Raw genomic sequence first — 26,157 nt, forward strand, 5'->3', positions numbered from 1 at the left:
ATTCATTTTTTCCGAGAAAATTTCCGACCTCCAGAGGTCGGAATTTGGTTTTCACGCTTTCCGCAAACCGACCTCCGGATGTCGCTTTTAAAAGTAATTAGATGAAATAAAAATACCGACATCCGGATGTCGCTTTAATTAATAGTAATTAGATGAAATGAAAATACCGACCTTAGGAGGTCGGAATTTTTAATGAATTACAATAAAAACCGACCTTAGGAGGTCGGAATTTTTAATGAATTACAATAAAAACCGACCTTAGGAGGTCGGAATTTTTAATGAATTACAATAAAAACCGACCTTAGGAGGTCGGAATTTTTAATGAATTACAATAAAAACCGACCTTAGGAGGTCGGAATTTTTAATGAATTACAATAAAAACCGACCTCTTGATGTCGGTATTATTTTGCATAAAAACTGACTAGTTGTAAATACCGACCTCCATTTGAGGTCGGAAATTTTTAGGTCGGTATTCACTGTTTTTTTAGTAGTGAATTAGGCCCTTCAATTTTGGGGGCCTAAGGCATATTCCTCATCTTTAAAGACATTGAGCACCCTGATCTTCACGTTTCTGGTGTTGAAGAACTGCGTTGCGTCCGAAACCCTAATACGATATAGAAAAAAAGATGGAATTCCCAAAGATACATCTTTATCATCGTTTCTGGGATTGAAGAGTCGTCGTCAAAAATTACTTTTTTAGAGGACAATCTTTGTTAATTTGCACAGAACTTCATTTTTGTGTTGAAGAGGTGTTGGAACAGAATCGTTAGGGGTGTAGACGACCATGCTGAACTTCAGCATGTGTTCGTTGGGTTGCCGGACACCTTTTCTTCGGAGTAATTTGAAGTATTTTCCGTTTCCCATCAAAGGGTCTCCATCTGCTTGAATGGTGAAGTTATGGCCCGTGTTTTTCCAGAAAAAGCCGCTATCAATTTGTGAACTGCAAATCGGTTGCTTTACCAACTCAAACTTTGTATTGGGCTCTGAAGGATCACCCACTAATCTATCAAATATCTCTCGAATATTAACTTTATACGACTCTAATGGACTGATTACATTTGTTGGGGTATTGACATACCCCTAACATGATCATGTAGAAAATGTAGCAAGTCCAAGTTTGTGGTATGGAACTTCCAACCCCTGCTAGGATAGTCAGTCATCCATGATTGAAAGATTCAGAATATTGAAAGATTCAGAACAAGGGAGAAAATGGTTTCTGATTATATGAATGTAAGAGATTGAAAGATTCAGTTCAAAACAATCTTTTCTTTCTGATTATATGAATGGGAGGGATTGTGGGAGAGAAGTAGAGCTTTATAGAGAGACTTAGCAGAGAGAAGTATTTCAGAACAATCTTTCTTTCTGATTATATGAATGGGAGGGACTCATTTTTTCACTATGAATGACATTACTTATTTTTGCATTTTGGAGTCATGGAACAGGTATTCACCATTTTTAGTGCATTTAGTGTATGTTGTTACACAATTTTTTTGGAATTCAACTGATTGACTCTGATTTGCTTTAAATTTTGCAGGTCCATCACAAACGACCTAGTAATTGATACTCGTTGTTTCACCATTAACAATATATGCTTTCAATATGTGTTGGTACATAGATTTTTTGAAGTTCAATCGATTTATCTGAAAATTAATGAGTTCCATCCATCACAACCGACTTAGTAAGTGATATTTATTTCATCACCATGAATGATGTCTCTTATTTTTGGGTTTTGAGGTCATAAAAATGTGCTTTTAAACAACTTGATATTTTCAGTGTATTTTCTCCACATATTTCAAACTTCAAATTAAAAAGTGGAAGTACCACAAAGAAGAAAAAGTGTACCTCATTTCAATGAATTATTTGAGACATTCATTATGTGAGTACATGTAAGATGTACATATTAGCTTTTAATTTGATAGACTATATATATATCAAAAGCGTATACATTTCAGATTACAATTTAATAATGTATACATATCAAAAGAATATATTTAGATTACAATTTAATGGTGTATATTATATATCAGAAGTGCATATATTTTAATTTAGATTACAATTTAATGGTGTATAGTGTATACATATCTGAACTACTAGATAAATTATAATTTAGTGGTGTATACATACCAGAACTGTAAACATTTCATAACTATTCAAAAATACAATTTAATGATGTATACATATCATAACTATATAAATACAACTTAAAAATGTATACATATTAGAATTGTACAAATATAATTTAATGTTGTATACATATCAGAGTTGTACAATATAATTTAATGATATATAAATATCAAAATTGTACAAATTTCAATGAGATTAACGAAGTGTGCCAATACTATGTGTGGATTGTACCTTTGTGTCAATTGCTCCTTTTTTTTGAAAAGCATTTAAAGGCCACTCAGTAGGAATAAAGATTTTCGTGTGTTATTCGATTAAAATATTGTATCCTACTAGTTTATACAAGACTTAGAGGAGCATCATTTCATCTTGAAATCGACTCTAACCTTTGTTAGGTTTATTATTGCTACGACTATACAACACTTGAATTTAAAGTGTAGGATTGGACGTTATCGTAAGTACTTCGACAATGGTGTCTTGTGAGTCAATTCGAGTTGCATAATTAGTTCAAATCTAATTTTATTAGACATCCATATATATCATATGCTAAGCTTTTCACAGCCCATGCTCTTTAAATGCTATCTTTCTTAATTTGTTTTAACCTGTTTTCAACTAGACCATATTCAATCCGACCCGCTCGTTTGTATTAATGCATGCAAATCAACTGAGCTCATAACACTGCTCATAACACTATGCAAAAGATCATAAAAATAACTCAAAATTATCACAGGTGAAACAAATGTAAGAGAGAGATTCCATTAAGGAATTTTTCAATGGCTTTTACAAAAAAAGGGATATGATATTGCCCAAAAATGCTGCTATTACCACTAGATAATTACAAAGGCAGCAGCTTACAATGTGAATGAACAACAATTACAAACATAGAAGGATGAATGTTAATAATGTAGCCCTATTCATGTAAAAAATTCTAGTCTTTGTTTCGAGAGGAACGATCTTTGCGTTGACCACCAAGAATACGAGAAATCTGAAGACCTCTACTGAATGCTTGGTTGAACAGCATACGGGTTTGAAACTCGGATACAAATGGAAACCAAGCCAGAAAAGCAACCGGTGTGAACAGAAGCAATCCCATCACAATCTCATAGCCACGAGCTAGAGTTCGAACTGATCCCCAGAATCCAGCTCTCCGAACAACAGGCTTCAATGCTTGAGCAATCTGAAAACATAAAATGCACACAGAAGGAAATTAACACACAAACTCGGATTAGATCCCTTGCACTCCTTGTACATGGGGATTTACCTGTCTCCATAATAGTACAGATAGCTGGGTTTGTGCAGTTGTTAATATTGACTACTAAAATTCTTATCGACAAGACGAGATAAATATATAAGCAGCCAACAAAGAGGAGTACAAAGGGCCTAAGATTTCCTTGATCAACGACGACTACACCTCAATCCCAAGAAAGTTGGGGCCTAAATTCCTTAAACACATGTTAATTACTGTTCATTGCAAGAAAATGTCATGTTTTAATCCTTAGTAAATGCTCACTGTTCAGTTATTATAAAGGAATCAACAATTCTGAGTAGAATATCACCAAGGAATACTTGTTGGAATTTTATAATATATACGCGGAGTATGGAAAATTTTATAGCACCACCAAGATGAGATCTTAATGTATAAAGCTGGACAAGAAAATACATGAAGAAGAGCATAATAAGGATTGTGACTAACCAGAAGCATGCCCCAGCCAGTTGGCAAGAAAGCGAGAATACACACAACCATGTCTTTAGGAGTCATTTGGAGCAGTGTCATCAGAATCACCAGGGTTGCGACAAATGCTAAGAATATCAATCCCTTTATAAGACGGAACACGAGTTGGAGATTGGCGCTGAATTTTCGTCGACCAACAGATATTGTCTGAAAAAATATAGAAAATAAATCAGAAAAAGATAGCAGCATAAATAATACTTGTCAGGGTATATTATATTAAAGGGGTGGTTATTGACAATTCCAGTTGGTCATTTTTGAGTCAAAGCAACAGTAAAGAGAAGTCTGATGATCTGATCCCGTTTCATTTGAGCATTCCATATTTTTCAGGTAAGCAACTTGAAAGCATCTCATGATTCGGAAACAGCTTTGAAATGTATAGAGATCCATCTATTCCCTTCGGATATACATTGGATGTCACAGGCAGAGAAAAATGCTCTTTATATTTTTGTAATGGCATAATACATAAACGTGCCATTTAACTTGGCCTCAACTGACATCTATTCCCTCTTACTTTGGGTGTGCACAAGTAGACATTTATATAAAATTGAACAAATAGACACATTCGTCCTACGTGACATTTTTGTGTCCTACATGGAATCCTACGTGTATTACGCCACACATAACGCATGTGTCTACTTGTGCACACCCAAAGTTGGAGGGCATGGATGACAGCAACAGCCAAGTTAAAAGACATTTATGTATTATGCCTTCTGTAATTTATCCTGTATAGATTCTTGTAACAAATTATATGAAGAATTTGGTCTTACCTTCATGACAAATAGTACCAGAATTATTACTAACCATGATGCACCATAAACCTGCGATCCATGCATAAATATTAGAATATAGCCTGATATGTATTTACGAGCAAAGAGAGAAGGGTCAAATACATGGCATACCAGAAAACTCTGATTTTTCAAAGTGATCTTCAAGTGATAGACGAGCCCATACTGATAGATAAAGAAGCGCAAAGACAACAGAATTTCAGCAACAATACCGCGTATTCCAGAATGCCTAAGATGCTCTTGTTCCTCCTCCCACCATGATTCCCAACTTTTCTCAGGGGGGACACCAATACCTCCTCTGTTACTTATCCACTTATTCCAATCAGTCCAATCATCAACTATCTTTTGCCATTCAAAACCAGAGGGGTTGAAGAGGAAGGGAGCAAAGAGCCAGGTTCCCACCATGAACCACATTGAGACAGTGATTAAGATATATGCAACAGCTCCTCTGTATTCCTGACCAAAAATTTGATACACGAGTAATAATATCATTAGCTCAAGTCCCTTGACAAAGTGGCTACGGGAGTAGAAGCGATAGTTATCAGCAAACTTCGCATGAAAGACCACAAAACCACGACCAGTAGGCCTATACTTTGCACCTCCATGGAGTAATGTTCTTCCATAATAATGGGTCTTAGTACCAAGTGAAAACGTGAAGAATACAGGCGCCAACTGCAGTTGCATCAGTATAAATTCACTGAGTGCTGTGCGGAATCCCTTCTCCAACCCAATCTCCATCATCATAGGGAGGGCCATCAAAAACCCAATTTGCACAAACGACTGAGAAGCAAGAGCCACTTGAAGAGGCTTGTTGTCTTTTATAGCTGGTTCATTGCTAAGCCCTTCCTCAAGTCCACTAAGGACAAGGTAAAGGCGACCATAGAGAAACACATACACGGTGAGGACTGTAATCTGCCAGAGGCAAGCAGAAAAAAGTCAGGGGTAAACTAACTTTTTTGGAAACAATACAATCATTACAACACAGTGAATTTTGAGCTACATACCAAGGTACTGAAATAGAAACCAATGGTAGTGAAATAACATGATAACATTCTGAAATAATCAAAACGATGTCCAAGCCTGTATAAATCCCGACTCAGGGTCTGTTCTCCATTGCCATTTGCTATTTTGGCCTCAAATAGAGATATTTGATTAAGTCCCACATCCCTCCCTTTACCAACTTGAATGTATTCATGGTGAGTAACATTGCCTTCACGAAGTGTAGAATTAAAGCCTAAACAAAAATCGTAAATGAAGAAATTAGGTTTCTCAAGTCAAATTACACAAGTAGATGAAAAAGACAAACATTAAGGTACAGATGTTCAAATTTCAAAAAGTTTGGACCTACCAGCAAATATGTCCTCACTTAAGTTGATAATCTTAGAAGCTTTGCTAATCCCACCCCTTGTAAGGTGGAAAAGTCTGTCAAAAATATCAGGGTGGCCATAATGGAATCGAACCCTGGAGAAATATAAAGTGGAAGTTATTAAATAAGAGTGGAGAAAGAGCCAACATCTGTATAGAACTTTGAACTTGGATGAATAGAGTCTAGTCTAAACAAATTTTAAATGAAAGAGAAGCACATAGTAAATTAACTGTAGCACAGATCAAGGACAAATGTGGACTAGTATTTGAAGAGGGCTAGATTATCAAATGCCAATTTATTTCATAAAGCTGATGTATTCATTCTATCTCTAACTGTAAATAAGACAGTCTACAATTCCACATAATTGCTTGTTATGAATGAACTACGTATACTCCAGCAGTCCTCAGTTTTAAGATGTCTTAAAACATTTGGTAACAGCCCTGCATGGTCCCAACTAAGTTTTAAGCTTTATCTTGCACAGCTTTGAGGTCTCGCCAAGTTGGAATGAGGTAGGAGACTATAAGTTACCTTATATATATTAGGTAGCAACACCACAAAACAGATATCTAAATGATTGTATCCACCGATCTCACTACATAAAAATCAGCTAAGACAACAACATTTAGTATTTATATAAATGGATAACACAGTTCTCTTTTATAGAGCTTGTTAAATATTTGTTAAAGGGCTTACTAAATTAGAAACAGAAACAAGGATGAACACTGGAAATTTAAATTCTTACTTCAGAGGGTTTGCCAACAGTCTCTGGCCTATTGTCACAAAACTTGTCTCTTGATTTGACATAAACCAAGCGAGAGAAGAAACACTGCATCAGACCAAACAAGCGATAAGTATTACTAAACAATTTATCTTATTTTTGAGAATGTAACATATTTTGTATAACTATTTGCTGCATAAAAACTGCAGCTGTCCATACTTACAAGGGAATATAGGAAGATGTACTAAGCTATAGCCTACTTACAGAGATACTAATAATACAGGTACCAACTCAGAATAAGTGAAATAATATTGTAACAAGGGTTACCTTCCAGTAAATATGTGCTCTCTCAGCCCGAGTATAGTAGGGAACCTCACACCATCATGTTTCTTCAGAAATTCTTGGAGCAAATTCCTCACTTTTAAGGCTTCCTCCATGTAGTTATCCTAGAAATGGAAATTAAATGTCAAGCTTGGAGAGATTGAAATCAACATCTTATATTAATATAAGGACATACCTGATTCATATCTATAGTCTGCAGCCCCTCTCCACGAGTGAATATAATAGCATGATTCTGGTTTTCAGGCTTTCCCTCACCCAAGATAGCAGGACCAGGAAGTTTTATGCGGTAGATAACCTACAAGCAGAAGACAGATTAAAATTAGAAGGTATTGTATTATACAAAAAACTCTACTGTTCCGGCTAGTGTAACTTCACAAGAATGTCTAGACTGCTTTTTAAATGGTATTCCAAAAATTGCCTTCTATTTCAGTAGACATTTCACATGCATTCAAGTTGTGATTAGTGATGCTAAGAACTAAAAGGAGGCCACTCTTGTGAAATCAAAGCATATTGACATCTCCCAAGAAGAGATTCTGGCATGGTAAGGGATTCAAATGAGGTAAATGGAACAGCATTTAACAAGTTACTTCCATATGGCAAGATAAAACAACCACAACAACAATAGTACCAGTTTTTTTTTAAAAATAAAATAAAAATATATGCCTCAGTTGGGTTTAGCTATATGACTCCTCATTGACCATGTAGCTCCATTTGAAGGGCAAGAAATCTAGACTCTTTTTCCTACTGAAAGAAATATATGTACTCCCTCATATATTTTAAGAAAGTAAAAAAGGATTTTTGAATCTTGTGGTCTTAAATTAAAGAAATGCAGATCTTGTGGTCTTAAACATGCCATGTGGAAAGTCAGAACTAAAAAGTTGTCAAAAAACGAAAGAAGCGTTCTTTTATAAACGGGCAAAATTGAAACAAAGTGAGTAATAATTATGAGAGATTATTTCACACTTCCTTCTTACCTGATCCAAGTTTTGACCAGGCTCAGTAGAATGTGAATTTGGCAGGGCAGCTTTGACAAGAGTGGAATAGTAGGCCTTTGGATTAACTTTCTTGGACCTATCTTTGCTTGGTTCTTCAATTTCATCAATATAAGCAACACGCATAGATGGGTACCTTTAACGAGAATATATAGAGGTTAGCAAATTGCCTTATCAGATGACCATCTAAAAGTGTTTAAACATACGTTGTCATAAGCCGCAGAATATCTTGTGCACGTTGATCACCAGATCGCTTGTGAATACCATATAGCTGGCATGAAACAACATATGTAAATTTCATATCAGCAACTGCTTGACATTGTGCCCATAGAGACCGTTCTCCCTTCATCTGATCCTCATTTAATTCGATAGCCTTATACCCCTCCATCAAATCTGTTAATGGAAAAGTAAATGACTTCTCAATTCTGGTGAATACAATGTTAGAAGGTAGTCAGGGATTCTTTGGTAGTAGTCAATTACCATCATCCTGGGCCATATCAAGGAAAGCTTGAAGCTCTAGAGCTCTGCGGTAATACATCATTCCTCTCACTAGAAATCAGACAATGCATCAATATATCAGATGTGTCAACAAATTGTGAAGGAGTCTTACTATAAATTGCTGGAGCGCAAGTTTAGATGGAGTAAGAAGAGGATTTAAGAAGAGGAAGAGGATAAACTAGAAAACATCAGCATAAAATTAACAGCAAGAACATTGCCTCCTCATATGCACCAAACAAATATGAACTCCATACCAGTCCTTGTTAAAGTCTGTCCTCTATATGAAGCCCAATGACGGAGGTTTTCTTCTAACTCAGAAGACCATTTAAACCTAAGGTCGTCTTCACTTGTACAGTCCGCACGCTCAAGGAAATTGTTCCATTCATCTGTATGCCACCATTATCAGTTTAGTGAAAAATGAGAAGGAATCAGAAAATTACATTTAAACTTAACAGACAAAGGGGGAAAATCACTAGCAGTAGATTGTGCAACAGACATCTTGAAATCCAAGGTTAACAAACAAACCTGGATAAATTTTCTGCAAATAGAACAGAATGGAAACACCATCTTCATTTTGTTTATCCAAATCATCTGATGAGAAAAGCACCTCCTCCGTGTAATATGGGGTCAAGACACTAAAGTAAGGAAGTTCAAGAAACAAGTCAGACTGATAATCTAATCGCCTATGCTTCACGTCAGTTGAAGAAACATGAGAAGAACTACCCGAGGCATGATCTACATCTTGTGATAATACTGACATCTCCAAAAATAAACTACATTCGACATTACATGACTTAAGTTAATTTGAATAACACAAACAAACTCAGTTAAGGTAGTGAGTGTTGAAATTGTGTGAAGATCCTAGTAAAAGCTTGATATATTAGAGAGAACACACTTTTACTTAACGGGGATGATAAATTTCTCTAGACACACTGCCCTTTTATCATGTCTTCAACACGGTCCCCTGATTCTTTTTCATGGGAGAAGGTGAACATCCTTTTGATAATGAATGGTGGTGAACTTGAATCCAAGATCTCTGCATACTATGTTAAAATTGAGTGACCAACTTCATCTAAAACTTTATTAAACTGTTAGAGAAACCACATTTTTATTTACTTAATTATATCTCCATCAATATCCTACTAGAATTGTCCAACAACTGCTTATTCTTCCCCTTTTTACTGAAGTTTATTGTTTATTCACAATAACATTCCAAGACTGCTGCAATCATTAAGACATTTAGGGGTCGTTTGGTACAAAGATTAATAATGTAGAAATTAATAATGCAGGAATTAATAGTGCAGGATTTATTTTTATCAAGTGTTTGGTTCATTATTTTCTACCTCATCTTGTGTTTGGATTAAAACTTTATAAAAAACATCTTTCCAATTATACCCTTGAATTATTATATAATTGGGTTAAGGTAAATTATTGCCAGACAAATATTATTTTTTATGGCCTTCTGACTAACTATGAGACGAACAATTTTGTTGTCATGTTTACCTTTTTTTTTTCACTTAAATTATTTGAGGATAAATAATTGTCAATCCACTTAATTGACCCACCTGACAAAATTCATGGTTGTCAATCCACTTAATTGACCACCTGACACACCCTTAAATGCTGATTTGACAGAATATTTTTATGCATCACACATAGTTGATGTTTTATATGGAAACAAACAAAAAATACAATAACTATATCCAACTACTCATACTCGGTATGATTGGGGATATTGAGTAGTCCAAAATGAGAATGTCTAAAGAAAGATTTTTATTTGCATTTTCCTCTACAACAAATATTTTTCATCCCTCATTATCCAAATGCTACATTTAAAGTATTTAGAATTTTCAATGGCGGTATGTGAGTGGCTCAGCATGTCAACCAAATTAATTAAGAAAAATGCTTTTACGTTACAACTTACTACCCATTTCCTCATTTTCCGCAATATTCAATATTCTCTAAGATTTTCTGGACAAGCAATTTTCCCCTTAAAACGCCCAGTACGTAAATACAAGGACGATCTGTCCACTATAAAACTATAGGCACATCATGATACCTCATTTACTCTGCCTTTTTTCCCTAATGGTGAGTTCATGTTTAGTTGACTTCATATGCACTATAACGCAATGTTAAGAAATGAACATTGGCCCTAACTCAACCTCAAAAGCTAGCACATGAAGCGAGTATTGCCCAAGATCATGTAAGGAGACAAACAACCCCTCCCTTAACCAATGCGGGACAACCTAACACCTCCTCACACATTCGGGTCTTCCAATTGGAGTGTAGACACAATATTATGGGGCACAACATTGGAAAATGCAATTGGAGATAATAACATTATCAATACTACCTATAATCAACCTCCATCTTCAGCAACAATCACTAGCCAAAAGTAATTTGTGCAAATTACCATGAAAACATGTTATCATGCAATGCACCAATTGATAACAGGAAAGGAGAAGGACCATCAATAAACAAGGACCGAGGACTTACGAGAAAGAAAGCATATTGCGGACTTTTGGTGCTGTGGGCATGTCCATGAACAATGAATTGGAGAAGAAGGATATTCGCCTCCTAGCTTCTAAGTTGGATGGTACATCCATTGCAGACTCCTTTACTGTAAGCAGCAAATACAATCTTTTGATCTGTGGAAAAATAACATCGTTTAGAAAAGGAACATGAACACTAACTGCAAATATATTTCCCTCAACTTGACCTACCTTCTCTTTCCAAGCTTCTGATTCAGGAGGGGGGAATTTGATAGCTCCAGCAGAAGCAAATAACTGATATTGCTGATCAAGAGGGATCATTCCTTCATACCCTGGGGCTCCATGGATGGAATCTACCAAGCTGTTTGATTGAAAAGAAAAATGCCCAAACAGAATTTATCACCATTCACCAAATTCATGAATAACCTGCATGATTAACGATTATAGGCCAAAGAAAAACCTTGATAGTTGATCTTCCATCATTATATCTCGCGTAACAACTTCTAGCATGTCTTGGAATAGAAGTACAACTTGATCCCTGTCCTCCTGCCTATTTTCCAGCTGTTAAATTTCAGAAAAATCAATTTCAGTTCAATATTTCCCAATTCATCAGCGCAACAAAAATTGGATGGGTAAAGATATCCATAAAGTGACAATGAAAAAAATTCGACAAGACTGGACTTTGAAAACTTACCAAGAATTTTATGAGCTTAACAAACAGATCATAGAGACTGGGAAGAGCACTCATCTTGTACTCACTAATTAAATTACCAGCCTCAATATGCTTGTCAACTTCTGAGAAGATATACTCTATAACCCTAAATAACAACACAAATTGAGAAGTCACAACATGAGAAAGCATATTCTGAGCAAAGGAAAAGCAGCATTAATCACTATATTCTTGCAGAAACTTACTCCTTCTCACGACGACCTGAAACCAAAACTTTTATCACATTGCGAAATGAAGCATAGCACTCACAAACAGCAGATGACATATATGGGTCAGCCTCAATCCTCTTTTTCAGCTCACGGTCCTTTCCGTTGCTATCCTTAGCCATATCCACTGCTATTGGAATCTATTCATACAATTTGAGTGCATCAGAAATCAAACGAAACAAATATGCCATCAGCTACTGATTTTTGGATGAAGACAGGAATCATTCAAAATACACAATAAAAGTAAAACCCACAATACATCAAATATTAAAATGACCAAACAAATCCAGTCTAGTCAAATGGAATGCACAATCATTTACCAACACTAAGAAATAATTTTTTCTTTTAGTGCAAAACTATTTAAGAAGTAAAATCTTTTACTGAGATGCAGCAAGTATGAGACTAGAAACTAAAAAATAAAAACTAAAAAGAGAAGAGAAGAACCTTGCTAGCAAGCAAAAATGGTGGCCATTGCACGAGATCCAACTCACGATCAGCCCAGTAAGGAACAAGCAAAAGATCCATCTCACTGAAAATCAATGCAAGCATAACAGTCGTAAGTAAATGCATAATTTAGATTGACAAAGAAGGATGTTGGATCACTGGATTGTTGTTGTTGTTGTTGTTGTAATAAGGATGATGGAAGGGCCAAAATGCTGTGCGACATTTCAGAACTTACCGATTGCTAATAAGATCTTCCTCTCTAAAACTTGTGATTATTTTGTTCCACAATTGAGCAAACCTTGCAGCTTCCTTTTCCTTGTTGGATGGCACCTAATATATGATGACATTTTATAAAGTTCACAAGTTAAAACTTCCTGATCACTTCCTTCTCACTATTTCTAAGCTTAAACACATACAGATATTAGAAGCCAATGTCAAGGAAAAAGGAACCTAACCCTGGCAAAATTTCGTGAGAATGTTGCTTTTAGTCCTTTCTTTTTAGGTTGCTCACTCTTCTCCTCTGGTATCAAACAAGCATTAAAAGCACCAGGCAAAGACTGGAACCTGGACCTCAGCATGCCTAAAGTTCGAATCTGAAAGCAAGACGAGAAATTAGAGGCCAATAAAGAAACCTAAAATGTTTGCTGGGAGCAATCAATCCATCAAAGTGCGAGTCTGCAAATATAGCTACTACTGAGGTTCAAATCACAATTTTTTTCAGAAACAACAGCAGTTGGATGAGCCCCCAAACTTTACCATGATATGGCAGATATGAACGAACACTGAAGAGATTCTAGGCTACTGAATACACATAAATTAAACCAAGCATATTGTTCCTTACATAGGTTAAGAAGAAACGCACATAAATTGGTGACATATTCAGCATTTAAATATGATTTTTTCTTACTAGCACTTAAGTCAATCAGGTTGCTAGAAAACACCAAGCTCATATCAAAGTAGACCAGAAACATAAAGATCACATCTAAATATATTAGCTTCTCATCTTCTTTTGTTAGAATTTGCAGAAACAGCTTATACTTAAAACTAAGCAATCTATATTATGTTCATTTTTCAATTAGAATCCAAGACTATTACCCATAAAAAAAAAATCATTACCCATAAAAAATCCAAGGTTAAGACAGACGAAAAGACCACAGAAGTGAAGCAGTTAACCACCAACCTCTCCAAGCCTGCGAAATGCTCCATAAATACCACCGAATATTGTGGAGAATATGGCATACCATATCTGAGCATCCATGAAATAAACCTACAATAAAATAAATATGACCAGTGTTTTAGCTAAACTGGAATAAACTCTAGTATTATACCACGCCTCTGTTAAAGATTATCCAAACGAGGAGGAGAATCCTACAAGGATAACTGGAGCCCAAAGAGCGATAACAACACCAACGTTGCTGCTTGCTGCAAATTAAAATAGCCACATTAGGACCACGAGGAGAGGAGCATAATATCGAATAGCATAAAGTTCAAGTTCAAGTCAAGTTCATTACCATGGGGGAAAAATTCATGCCACTGGTAAATGGTAATGTGGACATTCATAATTTTTTTTGTTGGTTCCACTAAAGGCTTTATCTGCAGCAAACAACTTTTCAGTGTCAGTATAACTCATAAAGCAGGAGACTTTTACGAACATATTATATTAATTTGTAGATAAGGAAAACAATGTGAGGAACTGGGTCATTTTTCCCTTTTAGCGTGTACTCCTTGTCAGTTGTCACATTCAGCAGCAATCTCCTGTTAATGCTTATCTTAATAAACCAAAAATCTGGTCTAACATTTCAAAAAAAATTATAACTGTAAGTATTACACTACAACATTTCTATTATTAGAAGAGCATGCTTAACTCATGAAACCCTACAAAGAAGAGGTTTACAGATTAACTCAAGACGCCTACTATGTGGTCTTGACAAAGAGACAAATGAATATTTGTTCTTGCACTGCAAGACAACTGTAAATTTGGGGTACATGTTCTTTTGTATCCTTGGAGTGAACTGGATAATACCTAAATCAACTTTTGACTTTTGAGATGCTGAACAGTTGGAAAGGAGTGGGAAGAAGAAGGACAGAGGAGGATTGGTGAAAATACATCCCAGCATGCATATGGTGGACTGTGTGGAAAGAAAGAAACCCAAAGCATTCTGGAGATAGAAGCAATCACATCCAGAAAATCAAGATAAACTGTCTCGGTCTCTTTTGTTTTTGGTGTAAACAGGAACTAATGGGGTTATAATAGAAGATTTAGCAGTTTCATAGTTTCATAGGAGAAGTGGTAAGTTTTTTGTTTTTCAGCTTTTTACTCACCCTAGCGCCTTTTGGACTGTAAATCCCCTCTAATCCCCTATAATCCTTTGGGTGATGGATTTTTGTGATATATTAAATAGTTACCTTTACCTCAAAAAAAACATTTCTATTATTTGCAAGAAATCCTTCAAAGAGAACAAATAATTTTCAGGAGAAATGCTTATTCTAATGAATCAAAGACTCGTCAAATTCATGTTCAAGTTAATGGTGATAAGAGCACACATAATTTTGCAATGTGAAGATATGACCCTTGTGTTTAACTCAACCCAAAAATGAGATCATGAGGACAGGATTGCCCAAGACCATAGAAGAAGACCACAACTCATTTCATCAACCAATGTGGAATTTTACACTCCCCCGGGACTAGACAACTCAAGTGTGAATAACATAACATGGGGTCCAACATGGAAAAATACAAAAAAGAGACTAACGGGTTTGGCTCTTGGGCTTAACCAATGTGGGACTTGACAATTGAAAAGTATATATTCGTACTTAGAATTGGAGTCACACATCGGGTGGGTTAAGGGTACTTGGTCACTTTATGTGTCATGGACCTTAGCCAAACTCAACCTCAAAAGCTAGCTCACGACGTGAGGATTTCCCAAGACATATTAAAGAGACCACCCATCCTTAAAGGACCCATGTGGGACTCTTCACACACACCCACGCCTAGGGCAAACATTTGAAGCATGGGCATTTTAATATGGACCCAACATCGGAAATGAGAATTGGGATGGGCTCTACTCTGTATGTTTTTTTTTTTTTGATAACCGAGAAATCCGTCTGTGACCCGCCCTTTGGACCAATCACAGCCTTCTAAACTCGGTGGATAATGGGCCCGCCCCTCTACCCTTCTCCACTTAAATACCGGGCTTCACTTTGCATGATGTGGGGCTTGAACCTGCGACCTAAGCCACAAATCCTCCACTTTCTGCCACTTGAGCTAGGCCTTGGGGGCTGGGCTCTACTCTGTATGTTATGGACCTTCAGCCTAACTTAACCTTAAAAGCTAGCTCAAGAGATGAGGATTGTCAAAGTCATACCAAAGAAGCCACTCATCCCTTAAAGGACAGATGTGGTCCTCTTTACAATATGGTCTTGGACAATCCTCACTTCTTGAGTTAACATGGTATTATAGTCAAGCCCAACCCAATTCATTATGTACCCGATGTTGGGACCCCATCTTATACAGTTCACACTCCAGATGTCTAGTCCTACGCGTGTGGGATGTTGGAGTCCACATTGGGTGGGATAAGGGTACTTGGTCTCTGTATATGGTCTTGGGTTATCCTCACCTCTTGAGCTAGTTTTTTGGGTTGAGTAAGATTCAAGGTCTATTTCATTAACACTTAGTAAAAGAAAATAGCAGCTTGATGCACAAAACATCCCGCGTTAGCAGGATACAAGGAAGGACAGCACCCCAAAGGCATTACCAATTCATAGAACACTAGAGTAGGACAAAATGTCTCTAAAATAAGACAATAATAGCTATTGGCTAGCACGTTGAAAGTTGATGCATATTACAAGTCAATCCCCTAATATGTAAGTGACATTGTCCTTCCAATACGCCTAAACAGAAATCAATAACCAAAACAACATGCTTCCAGATTATATGGCTTGCTTTGAAGACTAAAAGGTAAAAGTTGACATCAGAAAAGGCATTACCTCCACATAAAAACTGAATGCTAGTTTTGTCGCAATTAGAAGTACCCAGAACATAGTGTATCTGAAATTTAGAATAAAAACTAATAAGATATAAAGTGGAACCATCAATATGAAAGTTTAAAAGCTTCGACTAAGTGTGTCGTACTTGAACAATGAAAAAGTGCTCTCATGCATTCCTCTACCAACATAAAGACGAGGCTGCAATTGATAAAAAAAATTTATCAGATTTCTGAACAGACGAATAAGAGCTCTTACAAATGCACAAACAAGTCAGAAAACACATTACCTGTGACCACCACATCATCAGCATCACAATTTTGTAGTGTGATCTCTCTAGGAATCGGCGAACGAAGGGAAAAAGAAAGAGCAGAGCAGCGAGCATATTGGGTGACAAGTAGATTACCACAGCCAGAATAAACAGTGAAGGAGAATCTGAGTTGCTGCCAAACCAATTTCTAATGGCTTGGGCAAATGGAGGAGGATTTTCCCATGTATAAGCATATGTAACAGGTAAAATGATCACCCAAGCAGCTGCAGATATGACCTTCAATATGTATCGCAGTTTAACATAGAATGACATGCTTCGCCTAGCTTTCCAATTAAGCATCACATCAAGAGTGGCTGCAACAGTTTAAATGTAAGATATCAAAATAGTGTGGCAACACAAATCAGAGCACTGATGAAGGGATCACCAAAAATGATGCATGTCCATTTAAATAAAGTAACTTCTCCAGTATGCTTTTTGTCACTTGTGACTGCCTGTGTGCAATCAAACTGTATTTGTCTCAACGATTATGATTTCATTGAACTTCAAGGACATATATATTCTAATATTGCGGAACATCAAATGCTAAATAACTTTCTCTTTTAATGACAGTGTTGTCCGGACAGCTTTCCCACAGATTAATTTACTGGATACCTTTCAACTCCCACTACCACAGCTAACAGATTACGCTTAAGCAAATGGAAAGAATTAACCTACACTCACCTCTAAATAACTTTTATTGTAAATTCTGTTCAACAAATCGCTGTTAGTAGTTCATCGTATTTTAGCTGTATCAAAAGGGACACATAAAACATTTACCTTAAAAGTAAAAAAGAAAAGAAAAATAATCCTTCATGTATATCCAATCACTTACTAAAAATTATCAATTTCATGTATTATCCAATCACTCACTAAAAACTTCCAACATTGTCATCCATGAAAATTGCATCAACCATAACAAATAATTTTATAAAGAAGAGAAAATAATTTTACAAACCTTGCCCAAGCTTCAAAACTGCAGCTGTTATAAACACACTCAATACTTTCTTGAAAACATTTGAAGTGAAAACCATGCTCAGGTCTCCCGAACCATTCCAAGCAATAATTATCATTGCCTACACACAATCAACACTTCCTTATCTAAATTACATCGTCAATTACATAAAGATAAAGGACAATCCAAACATGGTTTCCAAAAGAAGAAAGTACCTGTAAACACAATATGAAGAAGCTCCACATTCTGTCAAAGCTCCTAAAGATGTGCAAATATGATCGTATCTCAACAAAATTAACTTTCCCCAGCCAGCGATCACTTAAAGCCTTGTTGTCCTAGATTTCATAATAACTTGATCTAATTAGTTCATGAGTTCATGCCATCAAGGATAAAGTTTCACTGAACATACAAAAAACAGTAGATACTCTGATGCATTAATCACGTAAGCTAATGAGAGAGAGCATATGGACATCAGTTCTGTAACATCACAAAATAAAGAAAATTACAGTTTCAAAGGGACGGAAGCATAAACGCTAAATGAATTGTCAATGGCAGGCAAACAGACAAATCCACATACCATGTCACCAGGATTACAAACAGTATACCATGAGTTAAATGGCTAGTATCAAAAGGAAAAGGTAGTTGATATATATCGGAGAGTCACCGAAAGCAGAGTTCCTTTAACAAAGCTCACAATTTTGTTAAACCAAACCCCAACTCTAAATGATTAGAAACAACACCCTTGTTATATGGTGAGTTGTATAAACAATAACCACAGACAAATGATGCAAATGGGCAGGAATATAGCCAAACAACTAGGTAGTTGCAAGAAAATTCGCAGCTGCATTAAGACAGGGAACACACGAAGTTAAAAATGTCTTCAGCTACAACTATGCCTATTGAACTAATAAAAGGTCCTCTTATTGCACGTTGAAGTTTAATTATGCGCATTAAAGAAAAGGTTCTGAGCTGCATTTGGACAGGGAACAGAAAAGATATGTTCCTTCATACTGTCAGTGCTATTGCCTAATACACCAAAATCCTAGGTCCTCTGTATAGCACATGTTAAGTTATCGTCTATGCAGTGAATGGAGAAAAGGGACCCTCATATTGTCAGTGCAATGCCCTATTTTCCTATGAAAATAAGTCCACATACTAACAAGTCAGAACCTTATATTTGTTCCATAGCTATGTAATCCCTCTTAAAGCACAATTAGTCCTTTCAAACTAGAGGACCTGAAAGAGCAGACGCAACTTTTATCCTCTCCTTCAAAACTTAATTCAAATTAAGAAACTCAAAGACAATAGATAATCAACCAGAAGATAATGTATAATTAAGAAGACTTCAGCAGCTAAAAGTTTTACCCCATTTCTCTCAGCTTGCTCTACATCTACAGGGAGGCAAAAGAAATCAGCATCAGCCCGCATGGGCCAACCTAATCTGAAGCAGTCCACTGACCTACAGTTTTACGCATGAAGTCAGAGATAAACAAAATATTGGATAAGCGAACCAGAAGAAAGGTACAGAAAAGGGAAAGGTTGACTACCAAAAGTATTCATTTAAATCATCATAGTTCCTCCACTGGGAATGCTTTGCTTTTCCTCTTCTGCTTCTTGCAGCTTCCTGAAATGACAGAAAAGGATGTAAGAAAGTTTTTTCTTCAAGTTCTAAAGAAAATAAAAATTACAATAGATTGGAGAAAACAGATAGTACTAAAATGCATACAATACCCGTGCAATCACTTCATAAATAGGAGTAACAACTTTTCTCAAGAAAGCCTCCTCTTCCCCTCCATACGCTGGCTTAACATTTTCACCTGTCATGGGACTAACATTGCCAGCTAGCATGCCATAGAGTTCGAATGCCATCTACATGAGAGACCAATGTGTGAGATCCAAATGATTTAACTACACAAGAAATATCTGAAGCATATTCAAAAGGGTAAATTGTTAAAAATATAAATAACGCACCACAGCAGCTGAGTATCCCACAGATGATTGCAGCATATTCTCAGCTGAGAAGCGTATTTAATTCTCTCAATAGGTAGAGTCACGGCTACTTTATGAAAAAAAATCTTTTTTCTAGATTTACAATCATTATTTAATCTTACTTTTTCTACTTTGACTATTTTCGTATCACCAAGCAGCAACCTTACACAATATCGAAGAGTACGAAAAATTATTTCAACTGTCAGCCAAAGAAAGTTTTAACATGTCCGAGGACAATTTGATAAACCAAATCACCATGTAACTAAAAACAATTTACAGGTTTGCTCTCATCCAAGAAATCCAGCAACAAAGAATCCCACTATTACATCAATGTTGACTTTGTCATTTTTTTTGTCATAAATACAAAAGAGAAGATAATAATATGTTCTTCAAAACATTGTTTCAGACATCCATTAAATTCGTAAAACATAAACATTTTAAAACCTTACGTGATGGTAAATATAGCATAGGCATTCCGGCATGAATCTTAAATTTGCAGCTTCCCCCCATATGAGAAGATACAATCCCATATATAATAACTTACGCTGCTGCACTTCCTGTTGTATCGTTGGCAGCCTGCAGATTTTGACAATCAGAAAAATCAACATATGCAAGCTAAAACATGAACTTAAATTGCAACATATTCGGTTCTTTCCTACAGACTAACACATCCATCCACAAGAGATACTAAGGGAATCCATAGGCACTTATTATACTCTTCTGAAGTACAAAGCACCAGAGCAGAGACTTCTATTCTATCTACTTTAATAGATAACAATCAAGAAAAGATCTTCAATGAAAGTTTGAGGTATATTAGTTGTTTCCTTACAAAGCCGAATTCCATTTCAAGCAGTAATGTCTGAAGGCAGCAGGACATAACTATTTAAAACTTAAAAAGAAGCCCCTCACCATAAACTGCTTTTCCTGTCCAAGTACTTGCACCATTTCTTGTAGTTTTTGAAAAGCTTCTTCATAACTTCATTCAAAGCACGCTCATCCAACTACATGAAACAACACAATGAACAATGAAAACCCCATAATTGAAAGCTTCCCCCACACACCAATCAAAGCAGACCGATCAATCAAAAATTTCAAAACCAAAGATATTTATGCATATTCTTGTTATAGAATTAGTCCTTTAATTCATCATATTAAATGTATCATCTCAGCGTCTCCATTAATAGAAACACTTGACAATTCCATTTTGCTGTGTATAAATGATTTATTTATTTATTTTTATAAAGGTCGCATGTGTATAAAGGATTTACTACACACTGGAATTATGCATTACAGTTCTCATTCACTTCAACGAAGACTAGCATAACTGCAGCAACCAAGTATTGTTGTTTTGAGGCCCAAATGAGGATACTGGCCTTCTAGAGAAGATAATTCCTCCAAAAGTTTGAAAGATGGATACTAAAAGATGAAGTTCAAAATCTGATAGTCATGGTGCTATCGGCATTAAGAAACTGAGAGCAAGGAGATAACTACACAGCAGATATCTACTCTCAATGAACTTACTTTTTCAATATGAAAAAGACAGTTCCCTTCTCGTCTTTTTAAGCAAGTACATATTTCTTCAGAAAAACTAGAATCAGAATGACAAAGAACATATGTTGCAAAATAAGAATATAACAAACATCAACCAAGTAGAAATACACTCTTTGAGCTTTAGTGAGAGTAGGAACTCAAAAATACAATATCTTTTTAACAGTCTCAGGGGCCTCATTGAGAGTTACTTTGCCAGACAGCAAGTAGTCCCCAACTATCAGCTAGCCAGCATATTCAACAATTCAACCAATCCTATTAAATATTGAATAATGACATTCATTTTTTTCACAAAGTATGACAATCCTTTCAACTAAAAACATGTTTTAGCAGTTGAGGGAAAATATTGTTCACTCATCAATAACAAAAAGCAGTATCATGTCTCACACCTTGGGTTGTTGGTCAGGCTTTGGATACTGGCGTATGTGTACATTGGCTAGTAGCAAAATGAGATGCTCCCTTTGATTTGCAACACTATCTTTCTGAGAAGCAATTGACAAAAGAAATGAGCTCAACAACGCATATTGATTTTCATCCTAACCGAAATAAACTTTCTTCTAACCTCAGAATAAGTACGAAATAGCATGTCAAAATTAACAGTGTATCAAAAATGAATTACTCTACCTGAAACCCAAACATAGCTTGAAGCCAGTCAAGAATATCTTCATCTTTCTTCTTCTTGTAATCCTTGGGCCATGGAAGACCTCTAGTATTTCGGAGAGCGTAAACAGCAGCCTGAACCTGTAAATGGAGGAAACAGGAGAATTTATTAAAGCAACAAATGTGAAAAAGAAATGCCTAAAGTTGGAAAGCCTGTGTGCGAGAATACAAACCTCAGGAAATCTCATAATTGCCTGATTTACACTATCAGGATCCAGAGGAAGAATATTATAAGGGACTAAGATCTGTGTCTTCTCAGCAACTTTATCATGAGCTTCCAAAATCTAGTTAATGGACAACCAATAATCCACCACACACAAAGAAAACAATGTTATAAACAAGGATAGGCAGTAGACTTATTGTAAGTCAAACCTGGAGCCTGAAAAGCCAGCAGAAAAAGAAGGGTTTGAAATGACTTGTCAATGAAAAATACTTCACCTCACGATCAACTTCTACTGCTTGAGTCTGATTAACTGCTTTCAAAACCTCAAAGAGTACATTTGCAGTTTGGTATGCCTTGGTAAGTTGTGCACTGGAAAATTAAAAAATATGAGATTAAGTATGTTCAGTTTAAACTGAAAGCAAGAAAGAGACCACTATACCCACCGATCTGCTTTCTCAGCAGCATTTTGCAAAGCTTGAATGTACTTCTTGTAGTAATGCTGGTAAAAGCTCTGCATTTCACGTGCATCACTTTTTTTAACCCTTCCAATCAAAGTTGGATCATTTTCCTGAAAATAAATTTGTTACACACTTACACGAATTACAATTGTGCACAAACATATCAGAGATCTTCAATCAATTTTGATTGATGACCACACCCAAAGATGAAAGCACGAAAGAGCACTGGAAAAAGAAAATGAAAAGCAGTAGATAGATAAGAAAATATTGGACAACTAAAGGACATGACAGGCACATGACCTTTTTAGTTGGATTCCTAAGTATCATCTAAAGGACCTTCTGAAAAAAGCGTCTACAGGAATAAACTGTCAACTCGTGAGAACTATAAGGACATGGAACAAATGGGCATCGCAAAGAAAATGTCACTAAGAAACACGTTTAACAGAACATATTGGGCCAACCATTCTTTGAGCATGTCATTGACAAATTATTAGGGAGAGAAAAATCCATGATTTGCCACTTACCCTTTCAAGTCGCTGCAGGAGGGAAGTTTTAAATTGTCGAACACCACGTCCACTTGAAGTGGGATCTAATCGATGAGCTTTCTCAAAAGCATAAAACCGACCTACAAAAAGAATGATGTCTGAATGTTAGAACAGAAAACTAGAAAGCATATTTATATAAGATCAAATCCAAGTACGGAAACTGTCAATAACAAGATGAACAGAATCAATCGTAGAAAGTTCACATAGTCCAAATCCACTAAACCCATTTTCCTTTCTAGTTGTTTGCAATTTGTAAGCCTTCAATTACAAATTACCTCACTTCATTGTATTTCAGATATTATTTATATGTATCATGTAACTCCAGAACTCCATATTAACACCAATAGAAGGTGGTTGCCTAATTCGGAGGGAAGAGTAAAAGCAAAACCATGATGCCCTCCTAGTCTAATTTGATGCTTGGTTAGTCCAAATACTCCTAGTCCAACTTCAAGCTTGACTAGTCCACATACTCCTAATCTAATTTGAAGCTTGGTTAGTCCAAATGCTCTCAAGGTAGGGTTGATGCTGTCTCCTGCACGACCAAATCTACCAATTGAAGGCCAAAAATTCCATTCTTATGACATAGTAAGTGACACAAAATAAAAGGTGTGCTCTCTAATAGCTTCAACTTTTAAGATGAGATGGTTACACAAATTCAACTTGGTATCAAAGCAAACACAGATTTTGGGTTTGAGTCTCCCCGCCACCCGTTATCAAATAGTACTTCCCCATGCTGGCTGAAGAAAAAGAATTAAGCCTGCACGTTAGGGGGACATAGTGAAGATATAATTAATAAAATAAAAAGTGTGTTCCCTCTACTAGCTTAAGCTTTAGCTTTTAGATGAGATGGCCACAATGAGGGCATATAATTAGACATCAAAAATGTCATCAAATCCGAGAGTAAAACTCAGCAATTCCATAGCAAACTATCTCAAACAAAATTGTAAGGACAGTTTTCGTCCATCTTGATGACCTTGACACTGAAACACATTTGTCCATCTGTAAGTTCAATTTTTTGATAAAGATATCTGTGAGTTCTAAACTTTAAAAGCATTGTAATTGAACCAAAGAATGTCTCTTTGTTAGTTGAATCGTTAAATTGGATAGGAAGAAATCTAATCTTAAAATTATTTTTTCAGATCAACTTTTAATGAGTAATAAAGAGAGCATGACAGCTGCTACTTGATTCTCTCCCAGTTATCACGTTAGCAAAATGACTGAACTTTCTCGATAACAAGGTTCAACAATGAATAACTACAGAGATGGGCGTAGAAACTCACATAGATATGCGACACGGGGGTTACTGGGCTCAACTTCATTCGCAACACGAAGAATAGGAGCAATCTCCGCCAGAGAAGATGGCACCACTTCACTGTCAATCATTGACTCCCCAATGTTCCCCATCGTTTGGGTCCGTGTAATCCGCCGCTGCAGCGACGGCTCCGGTCCCCCTCTTGACGCCATTATATTTAACTTTCACACCTTTTCACTTTAAAAGTCTGAATATGAACTTAATTGTGCAATCACTAGCATCAGGTAAATAAGATTAAAAACCTAAAAAAAAAGAACACAAACAGGCAACTAATATACTACATCAAGTGATCTTCACGTGCATTGAGTGAAAATGAGAAAAGTTAAGCAAAGAAACAAAGAATAAATGGATTTAAGCAAAGTTAAGCAAGCAAAAGAGCTGCACTAACCAACATAAGCATCAAACCAACAAAATGTACAACAGAAAAAAGACACCCACAGAACATAAAAGTGTGATTTTGCATAAGAATTGAAGAATGATAGATAAAAGAGGACAGTACATAGAGAGAGCAATATGGGCATCTAGTGTCAAGCAAAGAAAAAAAGATCAAATGGATTTAGCAAAGTTAGGCAAGAAGAAGAGCTGCATTTACCATTGATATGGTGATCATGATTTTAAATAAATGAAAAAAAAAACATTTTACAGCACATCAGCATAACACTGACAAAATGTACAAAAAGACAAACAAACACACCCACAGAACATAAAAGTGTGAATTTGCATAAGGTTTCAAGAAAGATGGAAAAAGAGAGCAGTACATAGAGAGAGCAAGATCGGCATCTAGAGTTCAGCAAAGAAACAAACAACAAAAGGATTTTAGCAAAGTTAAGCAAGCAAAAGAGTTGCATTTTCCATTGATATGGTGATAAAGGTTTCAAATAAATTAAAAAGATTACATATTTACCAGCACATTAGCATAAACCCAACTGAATGTACAAAAACCAAACAAACCCACATAACCAAAAAGATGAAATTTTACATAAAAGATTCAAGACAGACAGAAAAAGGAGAACAGTACACAGAGAGAGCAAGATGGGCATCTAGATTTTAGCAAAGCTAAGCAAGCAAAAGAGCTGCATTTTCCAATGATATGATGATCAAGATTTCAAATAAATAAAAAACCTTACATTTTGTACCAACACATTAGCATAAACCCAACTGAAATGTACAAAAACCAAACACACCCACATAACAGAAAAGGTGAAATTTTGCATAAAGATTCAAGAATGACAGACAAAAAGAAGACAGTCCATAGAGAGAGCAAGATGTGCATCTACATTTAGCAAAGAAACAAACAACAAAAGGGATTTAAGTAAAGTTAACCAAGCAAAAGAGCTGCATTTACCACTGATATGATGATCAAGATTTCAAATAAATAAAAAGCTTACATTTTTACCAGCACATTAGCATAAACCCAACTGAAATGTACAAAAACCAAACACACCCACATAACCCAAAAAGGTAAAATTTTGCATAAAGATTCAAGAATGATAAGAAAAAAAGAAGACAGCCCATAGAAAAAGCAAGATGTGCATCTACATTCAGCAAACAAACAAACAACAAAAAGGGGATTTCAGTAAAGTTAAGCAAGCAAAAGAGCTGCATTTTACCATTAATTGTTAGTTCAAGAATGGTGTAAAAGCAAAAGGTGGAAAGTGAAGAAGAGCCAGCAAAACAAACCCTAGTAGTAGTATATAGTAGAGAGAGAAGGGAGTTTTTGGGGAGGCTGCAACTTTAAGCTACTTAGCAAGAAAGAAAGAAAGAATGGTGATGAAAGTGAATTTGGTGGGGGTGGGGGTAGGGGTGAGAG

At 36.0% G+C, this 26,157-nt stretch overlaps 1 protein-coding gene across 4 annotated transcripts; it reads right to left on the bottom strand.

Annotated features, from left to right (window-relative positions):
- Nucleotides 1–3,038: 3,038 nt before the first annotated feature.
- LOC102590545 (callose synthase 3-like) lies at nucleotides 3,039–26,101 on the bottom strand. 4 transcript variants are annotated; one of them, XM_006354135.2, is made up of 43 exons: nucleotides 25,958–26,101; nucleotides 24,316–24,517; nucleotides 23,015–23,115; nucleotides 22,476–22,600; nucleotides 22,308–22,401; nucleotides 22,043–22,153; nucleotides 21,834–21,950; nucleotides 21,599–21,691; nucleotides 20,571–20,662; nucleotides 20,111–20,237; nucleotides 19,404–19,541; nucleotides 19,220–19,296; nucleotides 19,038–19,131; nucleotides 17,888–18,007; nucleotides 17,676–17,793; nucleotides 16,700–17,034; nucleotides 16,559–16,611; nucleotides 16,414–16,474; nucleotides 13,938–14,019; nucleotides 13,799–13,848; nucleotides 13,607–13,693; nucleotides 12,882–13,019; nucleotides 12,662–12,756; nucleotides 12,427–12,511; nucleotides 11,962–12,122; nucleotides 11,741–11,864; nucleotides 11,507–11,607; nucleotides 11,278–11,407; nucleotides 11,051–11,202; nucleotides 9,080–9,189; nucleotides 8,809–8,940; nucleotides 8,537–8,605; nucleotides 8,263–8,449; nucleotides 8,039–8,192; nucleotides 7,240–7,359; nucleotides 7,050–7,168; nucleotides 6,747–6,830; nucleotides 5,987–6,099; nucleotides 5,643–5,872; nucleotides 4,753–5,550; nucleotides 4,621–4,671; nucleotides 3,815–4,000; nucleotides 3,039–3,298 (listed from the first exon to the last, which is right to left on the bottom strand). In XM_006354135.2, exons 2-43 carry the CDS (start codon nucleotides 24,497–24,499, stop codon nucleotides 3,050–3,052), a joined length of 5,847 nt encoding a protein of 1,948 aa, XP_006354197.1. In that variant the 5' UTR covers nucleotides 24,500–24,517; nucleotides 25,958–26,101; the 3' UTR covers nucleotides 3,039–3,049. The 4 variants fall into 4 exon arrangements, with proteins under 4 accessions (XP_006354197.1, XP_006354196.1, XP_015167171.1 ...); XM_006354134.2 differs by having other exon boundaries at nucleotides 24,316–24,534; XM_015311685.1 differs by having other exon boundaries at nucleotides 24,316–24,545.
- Nucleotides 26,102–26,157: the final 56 nt, after the last annotated feature.

This window comes from Solanum tuberosum, unplaced genomic scaffold, assembly GCF_000226075.1.
Source record: "Solanum tuberosum cultivar DM 1-3 516 R44 unplaced genomic scaffold, SolTub_3.0 scf00172, whole genome shotgun sequence".
NCBI lineage: Eukaryota > Viridiplantae > Streptophyta > Magnoliopsida > Solanales > Solanaceae > Solanum > Solanum tuberosum.

Excerpts from the sequence above, each read along its gene's own strand:
- LOC102590545 (XM_006354135.2), bottom strand. The coding sequence starts at position 24,499 with ATGGCGTCAAGAGGGGGACCGGAGCCGTCGCTGCAGCGGCGGATTACA. Across the intron at positions 14,020-16,413 it reads CATTCAGTTTTTATGTGGAG|ATAAAGCCTTTAGTGGAACC; the intron begins GTAATGCCTTTT and ends TGTTTGCTGCAG. Across the intron at positions 11,408-11,506 it reads ATGGAAGATCAACTATCAAG|CTTGGTAGATTCCATCCATG; the intron begins GTTTTTCTTTGG and ends TCAATCAAACAG.